This window comes from Cibotium barometz, chromosome 33 (assembly GCF_041138505.1).
Source record: "Cibotium barometz isolate CiBa-2024 chromosome 33, ASM4113850v1, whole genome shotgun sequence".
In the NCBI taxonomy this organism is placed as follows: Eukaryota; Viridiplantae; Streptophyta; class Polypodiopsida; order Cyatheales; family Cibotiaceae; genus Cibotium; species Cibotium barometz.
The window spans coordinates 32,427,117-32,443,192 of NC_141078.1; the positions used below are offsets into that span (position 1 = coordinate 32,427,117).

General features: G+C 38.9%; 1 protein-coding gene and 1 long non-coding RNA gene across 2 annotated transcripts; one reads left to right on the plus strand and one right to left on the minus strand.

Moving 5' to 3' along the window:
* Positions 1–603: 603 nt before the first annotated feature.
* LOC147619496 (uncharacterized) lies at positions 604–2,499 on the minus strand. Its single transcript, XR_015261913.1, has 3 exons — positions 2,133–2,499; positions 964–1,027; positions 604–796 (listed from the first exon to the last, which is right to left on the minus strand). It is a non-coding gene; the product is annotated as an uncharacterized LOC147619496 (long non-coding RNA).
* Positions 2,500–12,783: 10,284 nt separating this feature from the next.
* On the plus strand, positions 12,784–15,334 carry LOC147619497 (L-type lectin-domain containing receptor kinase IX.1-like). The gene has a single exon (XM_086773174.1). It carries the CDS (start codon positions 12,876–12,878, stop codon positions 14,979–14,981), a length of 2,106 nt encoding a protein of 701 aa, XP_086629300.1. The 5' UTR covers positions 12,784–12,875; the 3' UTR covers positions 14,982–15,334.
* Positions 15,335–16,076: the final 742 nt, after the last annotated feature.

The following is a 16,076-nucleotide window of genomic DNA, read 5'->3' on the forward strand; positions in this document are numbered from 1 at the left end:
GGCTCTGGCAATATATCAAATACACACTCTTGGAAGCTCGTATAAATCGATCCATTTTGGATTTAATTCATGCACTTGTGGGTGATTCAAAGACTGGCAGTCACATGGGTGGAACCTTACTTGGTTTCTTTAAGCAGAAGCAAAAAATAGGTATATGTTTTTGACTTGTTTTTTTTGTAACTTGCTAATTGTTTAATTTTATAATCTTGCTCTTTTATTCTCGTGTGATAAGCTGATTCTAGCCGATTTAGCATCAAAGGATCATCAAAAAGGCACACTTTAAAACTTCTTGAAGGAGAGAAGATTCTACGCAGATATGAAGTTGACCCATTTTCTTTGCAGATTGTGAATGAAATGACATTATTATTCACGGTACAAAGTAGCTCAACACCAAGTCAATGGTACCATGTCAGTATGCAAAGTAACTATTGTGATTGTCTAGATTGGATTAGTGAATGAAAGCACCTTTATGGCATCCGATTAATAGTTATGCGACATTTTTCTCATTTGCATGCTATTCTTCCAATAATAGACAATGCACATGAGATGGTGTCTCCTCCAATGAATGACATATGTGATAAGACAAGTCCTGAAGAGAAGACTCCTTATAATCAATCCAGCAAGGAATACCTAAGAGAGGTGCCAAAGAAATGAAATTTGTCTTGCATCAATTGAAGCTATCTAAAGATACTCTTGCATCATTGGTGTCTCCAAGCCAAATCAATATACCAACTCGAGGGAATGTGCGGCAAATCCAAGCAAATGTAACCAACACTCGACTTGGGCATGGAGATTCCTAAAAGGAAAGCCACATGTATAGTTACGAAGAAGTGACTCACACTTTATTTTACTATTATAGAAGAGACATGAGGTGATAATCTCAAAGACCTTGTACAAAAACTAGATTCCACTTTCTTTTTAAAATTTTAAAGATCTCTTACAAATTACACAAATGAGACTAACCTCTGTTTACATAGTGCCACAAGAGTAGTCTTGGTTGACGAAGGTACTTTTTGAAAATCTGTAACTACATGAAAGAGACATACACACATATTCTAGTAGAGGTTTTTGCATACCACTTATATGTTAAGAATTCATACATACAAAAGACACATACACTCTAAGTCCCTCTCTCTCTCTCTCTCTCTCTCTCTCTCTCTCTCTCTCGTTTAGACACATACAAAGAGTGTTTGCTTATATCCGCCTCTCTTCCACACACATTTCATTTTGAATATTATGTACATGCGTATGATGCACATATATATCGAATCGCATTATTCTAATCATCATGTGATTGAGAGAGAGAGAGAGAGAGAGAGAGGTGATAACACACACACACACGAGATGGATTTGTTTCACAGCATAATAATGATTGTATTATGATAATACTCCCACCATGTATAATGCTTTATAAAGACACCAAGGCCCTATCTTAGGTTCTCTTAATAAGAGGGTGTTCACACCTAAAGTGTTCACACACCACTAGACTCTCCAAAATATCCAACATCTAAAACTTGCCAAAATCTCAATCCAAATGAGGTAGAGTCTCATGCATAGAGCTCATACTACCCAATCACCATGCATGGCTTTACACTACCCGATAATCACTACACATCATCATATATATATTTTTAACGCTGCCTGATCACCACACATGAACCTATATAGACCTTCCAAACGAGTTCAAATCTTACCTAGAAAGGAGCCCAAAAGATGTGATGGACCATAAGCATTTCTATTTGGTAAAATTTTAGGGGATCCTTCTCATTATTCACCAAACATATTCAATCATCTTATCTTTCTTTTCTTAAATTTTATGCTCTTTCCTTTTTTATGTTGTTTTTCATTGCAAGTTCTACCAGTTGATATGCCCTTTACTTATGTGTCCCTGCGTTGTTGTGGTCTCGGTAAATGCAGGAAGGTGAAGAGTACAGCCTAGGTTGTCAGCCAACATGCTATGCGCAATAGCAAGCATACAGGCTGTGGATGAGTCCCAAGGGAAGATTTGTAATGATGGGCGAATGGATGGTAGAGACGACGAAGGGACAGGGGACAGAGAACAAGATGGGCAAGCCTACAATAAGCAGTCCAGCGCTTCAATTGTACAAGTGAAAAGACCAAAACAACCCTACCTGGTTGGCGATCGAGCACAGTCGAGCGCTATCTTGACGCAGGCGCACTCTACCAGTCCCCTCCAGCTCGGGCTTGCAATTGGAGAGCTCGAACTTTGCGTTAAGAAGCGACATATACTACAAATAGAACTATGTTGGGGCTTGCGAAGGGTGGAGGGTGGAGCGCAGTTGATCCCTCAGTGGTAGCTAATCAGTGGAGGGTGGAGAGCACGCCTCAGCTCTGGGGCTTGTGACGGATGGAGGGTGGAGTGCAGCTGATGTTTCCACCGGCAGCTAATCGGTGGAGGGTGGAGCGTAGTAATCGGTGGAGGGTGGAGTGCAGCTATCTTTTTGGCATCCCTCTAATCTCAGGATAATGCGAGTGAAAAAAAAAAGCCATAAATCTCCAGCAACCAACCTTCATAATGGCGACGATTCCGGCTGACAAGAATCTTCTTCACTAGAGGACCAGCTGGGTGCGACTTCATTGCCACTGCCCAGGCCTGAGATTACTCAACGGCGCACACTGGTCGAACACCTCCCACTGTGGATCCCGCTTGGTTGAGCCCATGGCAAATAGAGCCGAGGATAGAGTGGTTGAGAACATTTAAAATAAAAGTACTCTACTTACATTTAAGTGAGTAGAGTAAGTTGTTGAGAAAATGAACTCACATTTAAAACAAAAGTACTCTACTCACATTTAAGTGAGTAGCTTTTCTTTTTCAAAAAGGGGATGATAGATAGGGAAAAAACAAAAACAATTTTTTTTTGAAAAGGTTACAGTGACTTGTAAAGAGTGAGAGTGTGCCACACCAAAGTATTTCCAATCCCAATGGTAATATTTTGAACCAGTCCATGGCAGGTTCAAATGACACCCACACTAGGTCAAAACTTTAACACCAGTATAGTAGCTCATGAAGACTTAAATATGTCTTTTCAAGGGTTTGCTAAAAAGTTCATATATTGTGAATGGGAACATATTTTAGCATTTTTCTTCTAAGGCATGTCTACATGAAGGTGGCAAACCTTAGAAAATTATTAAAAGAATAAAATTAGCCTTTAAATTTTGTGATAAATCACCATAAGTAGAGGTATATCCAGCACTATAATCCAAAAGGGTTACGAAATTATAAAGTAGGTTACTACATGCAAGAAAAAAATGATCTCCACTCATTATAAATTTCTCCTAAACCTTACATAGAATTTAAGATATGAGAGATACAAAAAAAACTTATTACATTAATAATTAATTCAATCAAATCTCCTTCTTAGAATCTCTTTTTAGTTGTCATAGTTCAAGTGTTTTTAGTTGTCATAGTTCTTATCAACCCAGTTTTGAGTTACTTTTCAAACAAACACAAAGATATATAACAATATCTATAAGAAATTAATATGACAATATTAATTTCTTATAACAATGTCTATAAAAAATTAATATGACAATATTTATCTTCCAAAGCTTGCACTAATGATCCCAAATACAAGGATATATGTAACAATATTTACAAGAAATTATGACAATTATCTACCAAAGCTTGCGTTAATAGTCCCAAACAAGAAAACTATGAAAAAAACTAAGTGATGTTATAGCTCATCATTCACTCTCTCATCCTCATCTAGATCCATGGCTCCAAATACATCTATTTCTAGAAAGACCTCTCCATTTGTATCTTTATCAATGGGTTTAGTCTCGTTTATTGTAGAAGTAGAAGGTAGCTCATCCATATCGTCCTCTTCTATTTTAGGCATTGGAGGTGGTTGTGTTGAAAGTTGTTCTTCTATTTCTTCTTTGACTTCCAGATTAGCCCTTGTGTTTACTTCTAGTTGAAGTTCTAGTTGTTCAATAACTATACCTTCATTTGATCCTTCTTCTAGTTGTTCAACTAGATCAATATCTACTTTTTGTGCTTGAGTGGTTTCCTCAACCTCTACTTCATCTGATATTTCCATATCTTCAAATATTTATTTATTGTGTAGATCAATTTGGATTACAAACAACACCTATGGTCTCTCAGGTCTACCAACCTGCACACAATCCAGTAGCACAGATGTGTCCCTTTGGTTTGTCCATATCTGTGTGAAGTCTACTTGAACAAATAAGCTCGTATATTTACACATGGTTCCTTGTTGTTCTTAAATCACAACCCTGAACCATTTCAAATAAGAATAAACATAGACAAGTTTCTGAAGCCAACCTTGATAATGTCTTGTATCATTCTATAATGATTAAACATGCCAACTTCACTACTCAAGCCACTTGCACTTGAACAACTTTCTTGCATGAAATTTTCTTTGACACTGTAATCAAATGTTATTCTCTTCTTATCTGTTTGCTCCACTCAAAAGTAATGACCATGTGACAAAGTGCACCAAATTTGCGATATTGCAAACAAAAGAAGATCATGAAATTGTATAAAAAATGAAAACTTGTACAAGACTATGCCTTGCAGTTTCTTGTGTATATATAAAAACTCCCTTACATGGTAATCACAACCATGTGCACTCCTCGCTTATAACCTCGCCAACTGTGTTTTGCTTGTCACACGGTTTGCTAAAGCCATCTACTAGAAGGAAATTCTGGAAGTTGAGTAAGTGAATTCGGGTATGGCAATGCTCGGGTTGTTTGGATGTTTCTAAAATTCAAAAGATCTCGGTCTCTTTCTCTTTTTGCTAGGTTATACCTCTCGATCCATTTCTCCATAGCACATGAGTTAAGGATGCAAAATTTATGAATATTCTCTCGCAATGCCATATCCATTGTTATCTAAAGGCCTTGTCCTTGAGACTCTTTCCCAAAGAGTCTATCATCCTCTTCTTGTGTCCATAGTTGTGGCATATCTGGTTCTGATGTACTAAGAAATTCTATTATGTATACCAAAGATTCTTGAACAAGCCATCATGTTACCATACTACCCTTAGGGTGGGCTCTTTGACGAAAAAAACCTTTCAGTGTCTTCATAAATCTCTCACAACTCATGGTTGTCGGGGAAATTCTTTTTGTGTCCCTCTTACACAAGCTTCCTTAAAGATGTTGAGTACCGAGCCTCTAGTCCAGCCCCACATACAAGGCATGCATTATAACTAGTTATTGAAAGCCGTGCCAAACATTCTAATCATTCTGATGAGATATGAAAATAATGTGCGATGTACATTTGAAAATTGTGAAATTATATTTGATAAAGAAATTGTAAAATAATTAACTTACTAGAGCACACTACATAGCCCGGCCAATCACGCATAGTCTACATAAGAATTCCCCGCTCTGTTTACAACCCTTCTCCAAACCACTTAGATGCATCATGTGACTTGGATACCATCCCATAATATGCTCAGCTCGTCAACTACTAATAGACCCAAGTAGATGTCCATGTTCTTAACCTTGTACTTCCTTGAAACTATCAAGGAAAGTGAAAGGTCCCCCTTCTTTATCATTAAGCATGGTGGCAAGTTATAGTTGACTAGGCAAACGGGCTATGTATTCCATAAGGATTGACTCCATCCATTTCTAGTTTGAGACAAATGTGATGAGGACCTTCCCCCAAAGTCCATCCACTACTTTTTGATATGCCTCCATGTTGGAGAATTAGCGGACACATGGATAACGTCGTTCGTGGATCTGGTGTTCTGGTGCCAAGTCGTTAAAGATACAATGGATTTGTATCTGAACATTTTTTGAATACGTGGAATGATGGGGAAGTGTTGCAAGACTTTGGCAAGGACCCTTTATCCTTGGACATCTTTCTTATATCTCGATGAACCACATTGTGGACACTCGTGGAAGAGTGGTGTACTCTTTCTGAAAGAGAATACAATTCTTCGAACAAGCATGGTGTGTGTTATAGTCCATCCTTATGGAGTGCAACATTGATCATGCTCGTGCATGGTTCAAAGGCAAGTAATTCCAATGTTGTTTGGTTGAAGGCCATTAACCTCTTCTCTTGGAATATACAATGCCAGGTCCGGTGGGCTAGCTAATTCCCCCAACGTGGCCCTTAGCCAAGGCGGTAGGCCAACTATCTCAACCTAGATCAGGCAGGCTTTTTGTAAACTCTTGTTTATATCAAATAGAGGGCCGAAAGGCATAGCATGAATAAGTTTATGTACCATAAACAATGGAGTCCTTGTGAACAGATCAGACACGGCCTGGCCTTTTGTGAACAACACATTAAAGAAGCCCTTACCCAGATAGAACACCTATGACACCAACTTGTCCTAGAATATATCCTCTTTCAGCCACTTCCCTAGATCTGTTTTTGGTGGTAGTCTACCAAGACATAATACTATGGAAGGTTGCATATTGAGAAGAGGCCTATCTATCTCCGAATCAATTTGGAAGAGACTCGCATACGTACCTAACACCTAGTCACTTGGGAACTCTGAGGTTGGGCATTAAGTCTTATTGTGATCCAATCCGGATGCAATTTCTTAGCATCCTTCTCCTCACCTTCAACATTGCGAACGTGCTTCATGTCCTTTAGATCCTCTTGCTTACCTACCTTACGTACAGAACCATGCAAAGCCATGTGTTGAAATAACTTCCCTGCTACATTAGCATGATAACTCTCACCCATCATCCCCCAAAACAAAAGTCTTTCCGCTAAGTATTCCTATACAATCTTATTTTATTTTTTGTTTGTGTGTGTGTAAGTTTGTGTGTGTGTGTGTGTGTGTGTGTGTGTGTGTGAGAGAGAGAGAGAGAGAGAGAGAGAGAGAGAGAGAGAGAGAGAGAAAGAGAGAGCGCTCTTGATCTAGGTAATAAAAATGGTTCTCAGGGTTTATTTCAAAGTATTCCAAGTAATGCCAACATTGTTTGCTTGAAGGCCAGTAACCTCTTGTTTGGGAATATACAACGTCGGGCCAAGTGCGCAAGCGAGTTCCCCCAACGCGGGCCTTGGCCATGGCGGTAGGCCAACTATCTCAGCCTGAACGGGCAGGCTTCTTGCCAAACATTCTAATCATTATGATGAGATATGCAAATAATGTGCGATGTACAATACAAAAATTGTGAAATTATATTTGATCAAGAAATTGTAGAATAATTAACTTACTATAGCATTTTGCATAGCCCGACCAATCATGCATGGTCTACATAAGTATTCCTCGCACTATTTACTGCTCTTTCTCCAAACCACTTAGATGCATCATGAACTTGGATACCATCCCATAACGTTCGTAGCTCATCAACTACTAATAGACCGAAGTAGACATCCATGTTCTTAACCTGGTACTTCCTTAAAACTATCAAGGAAATTGAAAGGTGCCCCTTCTTTATCGTTAACCATGGTGGCAAGTTATAGTTGACTAGGCAAATGGGCCATGTATTCCATGAGGATTGACTCCATCCATTGCTAGTTCGAGATAAATGTGATGAGGATCTTCCCCAAAGTCCACCCACTTCTCTTTGATACGCCTGAGCCATGCTGGAGAATTAGTGGCCACACGGATAACATCATCTGTGGATTTGGTGTTCTGGTGCCAAGTCATCAAGATGCAATGTATTTGTATCTGAACATTGTTTAAATACGTGGAATGATGGGGAGGTGTCGCTAGACTTTGGCAAGGACTCTTTATCCTTGGACATATTGCTTATATCTCGATAAACCACACTGTGTGGACACTCGTGAGAAGAGTGGTGTACTCTTGCCCCGAAAAAGAATACAATTCTTCGTACAAGCATGGTCTGTGTTATAGTCCATCCCTATGGAGTGCAACATTGATCATGCTCATGCACGATTCAAAGGCAAGTCATTGTCCTCTAGTAGAATTCAATTCTTCAATAACCTATATGATATAACACAATGAACAGTAAAGGAGAAAGAGAAGACATCCATGCATGCATGGGAAACATAGAGAGGAAAAGGGACACATACCCGATAACTTTGTAAATGCTCCTATCAGACCATATATTAATTGCAAGTTCAATATGGAGAGACAAGTGCGCAAAACTGAAACATGTGCTCCACGGTAAAGTAGTAGTAGACGGCCAAGCCTACATAGCTCTTTCTCCTCTCAAGAAGCATGCTCCACACATCGTCTAATGTATTCTTCTTCTTGGGTTTTTTTTCATGCTCAACATTATGATTATCTACTACATGGCTTGTGTTGTGCAAGGCATCTATCATATCATCCATGTCATGTTCTAGAACTTGATCCAAGTCTGTCTCGCAGCTTACATATGGAGCATTACATATCATGGAGACGTCTAGTCTACCATGAGATACATAGGAGATTTCATTCCCTCTTCTAAGATGGATTTCTAGCCTTGCTCACATGTGATACAATATGAAGATGAAAGGAGATTTAGGCTTCTACTTGATGGAACTGTGCCATCATCATCAATACTCTCTAGAGAGGAAATACTCTAGGAGACACGATGTTTATTTTACTTCACATATGTTTATTTATTTTTCTTGTTTTTGACATCCAATAAATCCGTGGATAATATTTACTCACTTTGAGTCTCATAGACCTTTTGCTTCTCGCATAGACTTCTTGGTTCACTCATATGCACTTTGGGTCTCTCTTACAATCTTTTCCCTCTCTCTCTCTCTCTCTCTCTCTCAGGGGATGCACTACTAAGAAACCCTATGTATCACGTGTGTTCAAGGGGTATTTGAAAAACCCCTTACCTGTAAATTTTTCATGAATAAAATGACTCCTTTTTCTTTATGGACTTACTGGTTTTTTCTAAAATCGATTAAGAAAACCCCTTCTGTAAATGTATTTATGTAGATTTGCCTTAAATTTTTGAATTAAAAAACCCCTTCATTTGAACTCATGTGCTATTCTGACATATTTTTAGGTGAACCCCCTGAGCTCTCTCTCTCTCTCATGATTAGTCCTATAGGTCAGATGTGGCCTCTAAAGGACGTTAATATAGTTTTCTTTTCTTCTTTCTTTCTCTCTCTCTCTCTCTCTCTCATGATTAATTTCTTTTTTCTTGTTGCTTCTACTTACCCTCATCATGACATCATCTACCATAGTCTCTTTGTCCTATGTATGCTCCTCCCCTTTCCCCTTGCTACCACACGACCCATATCGGGTGATGTTATAGGTGGAGTAGTGTCATAGGGTGGCTCTCGTATCATCACTACAACTTCAGCTTTCTTCTAGTGACAATTCTCTATTGTATTGAGTCGATGGTTTGTTGAATCTGTTCTCCACTGGGCACCTTCCTAAGGAAATCACTATCTATCAAGATACGCCTAAGCAAACCAATAGAAAATAACACTTAGGATTGCCCATAGACAGATGCACACAACTATGAGGAAAAGGGAAATGAGAGAGAGAGAGAGAGAGAGAGAGAGAATATAAAATGTCGGGGTAAAAATTTTAAGTACATATGCACTAAGACCATGTGTAGTTTGTATCGCTAGGAGGATCGCTTAGTGACATAATTATAGCAACACTATTTGTGCTGCTAAGTGATGCACGCATTATTATTTTTATATTTGTCAAAAAGTTGAAGTGGAGAATGTAAATCATGTCACTACTGGTTTCGCTTAGTAACACCCATAACTTATGCCACTATTTAAGTGTCAATAGCTACTCCCTCCCACATAGCCACTAGCTTATAGTAAGAATCTATATCTATTTATCTTGTAAGAAGTAAAAAACTTCTAAGAAGTACCTAAACTATGTAGGGTAAGGATGTAGGGGCATCTAAGGAATTGTCACAATTGTATGGTTTGTCCTTAATCCATTATTAGAGAGTTGAGAGACAGAAGAGATAGTCTCTTTTTGTGTGTGTGTGTGTGTGTGTGTGTGTGTGTGTGTGAGAGAGAGAGAGAGAGAGAGAGAGAGAGAGAGAGATTGAAGGAAAGGATAATATAACCATTTAGCTTTTCTTTCCTTTTTTTAGCGAAGGATTCTTGTGTTTGTGTGTGTGAGAGTGAGAGAGTGAGAGAGAGAGAGAGAGAGAGAGAGATAGTGAAGGCAAGCATAATATAAACATTTAGCTTTTCCTTCCTTTTTTTTGGCGAAGGATTCTTGCCTTTTCCTTTAAAAATTTAGCATTTTCTTTTTACTTGGTTTAGTCTAATTTAGCTCGCTTCGACCACTAGATAGCTACACGTGTGTTTGACTTTTTAAGCGGCCTCACTTATTAGAAAACCTCTATGATCACCTATTTGCAATGGGTATGTAACAAAAATATATTTACATATTTTATACAAAAATATGCAAAAAGGAATTTCGTAAGTATATATCTTTTCATGTATGTTGTCTAATGTGCAGCGAGGTGATATCATACGTGTTTTGAATGATGGTTGTTTTTGCAATAACGTTTCAAAAAAAAAACTTTTCTAAAACCTTTCGATTAGTGAGAAATTCAATCTGCTAGAAACCAAAATTGACACGCAGCAAATTACATTATTAAAGCTTCGTATTTACCATTTTAAAGCATTTTACAATTTGATTTTTTTAATTTGATCGTCGAGGATTTAAAAAAGACTGTTGACATTTTTTATTTGCTGGTTGAGCCCATACAGTATTTCTAATGTGTATATATATATGAAATATATATATATTAGAAAAATATAATATTTCTAATGTGTATATATATATGAAATATATATATATTAGAAAAATATAATATTTCTAATATATATATGTAATATAAATGTTGCTTGATTCTTGTAGTGCATGCATTACATAAGTCCTATTAAGTAGGAGACGTGTGGGGGATTATCTATGGCTGCTCCCATGAATCCTCTAGTATTCTATTTTGATTTGATGCAGATTTAAAAACAGTCCATTGTGCAAGGCTGCTTTTTTGGGCTAGGTCACCCTTCAAAATCGCACGTTTGGTCAACCCGAGTGGCTTAGCTCATCATGACCCACCCTAACGAGGAGGTCTCGGGTTCTATCCTTTACACCGTGTAGCTTCTAGCTTGGCTACATCCCCTCAAATAGGGGCTTTCCAAAAGAAAAATGATGAGTTCATATAAATAGTGCCCATTTCAAATATTTGTAACTTAGTTTTTTATGACAGGCAAAATAACTTATGGTTTTTAATGACCAAAATGCCCAAAAAGGGGAACGATACTCATCAAAAAGCAACCTTGATTTTGCAAGCCAAGTATTTCATCTTTATCAAGTTATGTCACCTAATGTCAATGAAATGTCATTGTGATAAATGGCTATTATATGATGTAAATAATGACATCAATGAAAAGATCCAAATATTAGTCATAGTTAGTGTTTTTCTTTCGTAAGTTAGTTTAAGCCCCATCCGCAGTACTAGACTCACACTACCTTCATAAAGCAAAACTCTACTATCCTTATACTTATGTAAAACTTTACAATCCTTATACTTATTTTTGCATGATTCCATGCACAAAGGCTGACAATTTATTCTTTTTTTTTTGCTTGACTTGAATTTGAAAGTACAACTATACTACTCACACACTAATGCCATCGCTCACACAGAGGAAATCATGTGTTCGTGCAGGGTAAGGTTGGAGTTTGAGATTCCCAAGGCTGACAATTTATCATTGAGCATGCCCCTCACAATATAACCTTAACATGTGCTTTAGGGTAGTCTCTTTTATGAAGCCATAAAATTTGTCCTTGTCTTTTAGAAATTTTACATTATAATTGCATTAAAAAAATACTTTTAGAAAAGTTCTCAACTAGACATTTTGAGCTTTTCAAGAGCATGAAGGATAAGGTGACCCTTTCTAGAACATTGGCTCCAGAAAGCACTCGGTTTCTTCACTATTAATTCATGGAAAAGGATCTTCATAGAAAGAAATAGTCAATGTAAAAAACAATCCTTCACCATATATTTTCAAGGCTTGAATTTGAAAATAGAAACAATCCTTTAGACCATATTAGGGAGTTTGGAAAAATCCCAATTTCCATTTTGCAAGATCAAGAAATGGGGACACGGTGACTTTTTCAAAACTCCCTCATGTGACATATTGTTGGAAAGCTCTTGAAGAGTAGGTTCTAAATCCACATACTCCGACAAATTTGAAATTAGTATGCTCAAGATACACCAAAAAGTAGATTGAAAAGAAAATTCCCAAAGTAATGGGATTTTTCCAAATCCCCTAATATTAATAGTGTATTTTTCAAAGCTTGAATTGAAAAATAGAAAATGATTAAAATCTATGCTTGTCTGGAAAATGATTTTGAGAATTTTTGTTATGAAGACAATTAATGTGTGGATTCGTGAAAAATGGAACTTTTTTAACAAACACCATTTGGGCACGAGTGTATCTTCATTCTTCCTTTATTCAACTTAATCTCCTGTTAAGCAAGGCTATAACCAACTACTCGATTCAACTTAATGTCCAGTTAAACTTAGGCACTTCTATATTATTACTTTCTTGTATCAGTTTGAAGACCATCAGCTTAGTCAATTTTCCTTAATTACAAAGTCTAAAAGAGAACTACATACTTGTCTTTTCTAAGAAAGAAAAAGCCTCCTATATATATGTTCAACTTAATCTCTCGGTAAACATGGCTATAACCACTGAACTTAATGTCCGGTTAAGCTTAGTCAATTCTATAATATTATTTTCTTATATTAAGAGAAAGCTTGGGAAGACTCAACTTAGTCAATTTTCCTTAAAATTTTCAAAGTCTCAAAGAGAACTACATACTCGTCTTTTCTTAGAAAGAAAAAGCCTCCTATATATGTTCTACTTTTAAGGTAGAAAAGAGGGGGAGTTGCACAACTTTTTATGTCCATAGGTAGAGCACTCGTGAGAGAGGGGAAAGACAGTCTCTAGTGATCTCACAAAGAGAGAGAGAGAGATGGGAAGGATTTTAGTGAGGTTGGTTTTATACATGCTTCTATTATTCGGATGCCAGCAAGGGATGGTTGCATTAGATTTTCAATATTCTTCTAATGCCACCGACCAATTCAGCCTGCTTGTGCCGGTGAACGACTCTACTTACGACGGCAGCATCCCAGCCTACGTTGGGGGCGCTGTTTGGCTAACTCCGGATCCAAGGTCCCCTCAGGCGGTAGGCAACCACACAACAACCTACAACGTGGGCCGATTCATAAGGACAGAGCCTGTTGATTTTGTGCAGAAAGTGGGCAATGAATCGATCTTCGCTTCCTTCAGCACCTCCTTCCAGTTCCAGATCATTACAGCAGGCAACTATGGGAACAGCGGTGATGGCCTCGCCTTCTTCATCTCTCCACAGTCGGCGCCTCCCCACAACAGCACCGGCGACCTCCTCGGCCTTGCCAGCCGTTCAGACCTTGGTCGCCCGCCCAGCCCTTTCTTCGCTGTCGAATTCGACATCTATCTGAACGCGGAAGAGAACGACCCAAGCGCCAGCCACATAGGAATCGATGTGAACGGCTTGATATCCAACGCCACATACAACACAAATTCCACCGACTCCCCATTGGATCTCTACAATAACTACACCTTCACAGCTTGGGTGGAATACAATGCTTCTAGTCACCTTGTCCAGGTATGGATGATCAATGATACCAGCCAGACGGTGCACCGGCCTCTGCAATCCTCCTTGCAGCTTTCACATGATCTATCTACTGTTTTCAACGGATCTGTGTATGTAGGATTTTCAGCAGCTACAGGTGGTTCCTATGCGGGGCATGTTGTTAATTCCTGGAATTTCTCTACTGAAGATGGCCTTAATTCCAGTGATTGCCTCCACTGCCATTATTCTAAGCAATCGCTTCTCCGTGTTCTTCTGATCGTTTTTTCAGTTACACTCTTTGTGATAATCTTGTTTGTGATTTGGAAGATTCGGAGGCGTAAGAAGGTGCCGAGACAGCAGGATCAGGGCGGGCGGCCTAGCAGCGCCATAGAGATGCAGTATAATTCAGTGCCTCAAATATACAGCTACAGTGACTTGAGAAGAGCTACCAATGGCTTTAGTGACAGGCTGCTGGTGGGACAAGGTGCATTCAGCCGTGTCTACAAAGGCACTTTGCGAGTGCGTGGGTCGACACAAGTGGTGGCAGTGAAGAAAATGCACGATGGGTTGGGAGAAGAGGCTACTTTCCCTTCTGAGGTCAAGATAATCAGCAGCATTCGCCACCGCAATCTCCTGCAACTCCATGGGTGGTGCTACGACAAAGGCAAAGCCTTGTTAGTCTACCAGTACATGACCAACGGTAGCTTAGACCACCATCTTTTCAAGCACAAAGAGGGAGCCAGTTTACCCAGCGACACAAGATTCAACATCTTACTGGGTGTAGCAGCTGCTTTGGAATATTTGCACGAAGGATTGGGGGAGTGTGTGCTGCACAGAGATGTGAAGGCAGCCAATGTTCTTCTAAACGAAGATTTTGAGCCTCTGCTAGGGGATTTTGGACTTGCAAGGCTGATTTCTCACAACATGATGGTCACCATGACTGCAGCAGGGACGCCAGGATATCTTGCACCTGAAGCTTTCTTCACAGGAAAAGCTACCGACAGAGCAGATGTGTACAGCTTCGGAGTACTTGCCCTAGAGGTAGCCTGTGGGCGCAGAGTTCTAGATTTTCAATTGCAGCCTCAAGAAATGAATTTGGTAGAGTGGGTGTGGCTTCTCCATCAAAGCAGTAAGCTGCTAGATGCCATTGATCCGACAATGGGAGAATCAATAACTGATTATGATGATGAGATCCAACATGATTATTATAGTCGATGGAGGTGTGTTCTCCATGTAGGCCTTGCATGCTGCCACCCTCTTCCACAGTATCGCCCGACCATGCGACAGGTGCATCAGCTGCTCAAAAAGACCACCATCATCTCGCTGCCCTCGTCAAGGCCTGATTTTCCATACTCGACAAACAGCAATAATGTGATCCCCTTTCGTGTCCCTGGCTCCAGCTCCGACTTTTCCATGCCCTCTTCGTTTACCACACTCACCACAAGCAGCTCTTTTGGGCCCTAGCTGGCGCCTGTCCTCCTCACTATCTTCTGTATCTTGCGCCCTCTCTGTAGGCCCTTCCATCGATCACTCACTGTAATTCACCATGCCAATATCTTGACTATTGAGGTTCAGTCAGGACTCGGAGTCACCTCGTCAAGAGAGTCTTTGAAAATTGAGTATGTACAAAGCCCAAGTTAATGATTCGATCACTCTAAATAAGCAGATAAGTAATTCAACATGCCAATATCTTGACTATTGAGGTTCAGGACTCGGAGTCACCTTGTCAAGAGTCTTTGAAAATTAAAAATGTAACTCGGTGACAAGGTATGCACAAAGCCCAAAGTAATGAGTGAAATCATTCATCTGGTTGTTGATGTGGATAGCAACGGTTTTGTTGTATTCTTGCAATCAGGCCTCAAAATAAAAGCGTGGCTCCATTATCTCATTTGAAAGGTAGAAGGTTAACCAGATTTCCTTGCTTTTAATCTGAAAAGGACATGATTGAAGGACTTTTCAAACTTAGGCATACCTTATCTTAACCATTGGTGTTTGCTTCTATCTTAGGAGGACAAATTAAAAGACTTTTTAAAATAAAAAAGAAGCTTTTCTTTTCAAGGATAAATTTGCAAGCTAGCTTTATGTATTAAGCTTGTGCATACGACTTTATGCATAAAGCTTTATGCACAAGCTTAGTGCATAAAGCCTTATGAAAAACTTTATGCATTAAGCTTGTGCATACGGCTTTATGCATAAAGCCTTGTGCATAAAAACATAATGCATAAAGCTTTATGCACAAGCTTAGTGCATAAAGCCTCATGAAAAAGCTTTATGAATTAAGCTTGTGCATACGGCTTTATGCATAAAGCCTTATGCATAAAAACATAATGCATAAAGCTTTATGCACAAGATTTATGCATTATGCTTGTGCATACACAACTTTATACGGCTTTATACATAAAACCTTATGTCTTATACTTTAAAGCTTTATGCATATGTGTTTAAAACTTTATGCTCAAGTCTTTATGCGTAAAGTCTTATGCACAAGCCTTCACTATAACAAACAAAGAGCAGAGTCACGTTAAGAGCTGCACAAATTTAAAAGAATCTATATATGAA

Coding starts and splice junctions, on each gene's coding strand:
- LOC147619497 (XM_086773174.1), top strand. CDS start 12,876: ATGGGAAGGATTTTAGTGAGGTTGGTTTTATACATGCTTCTATTATTC.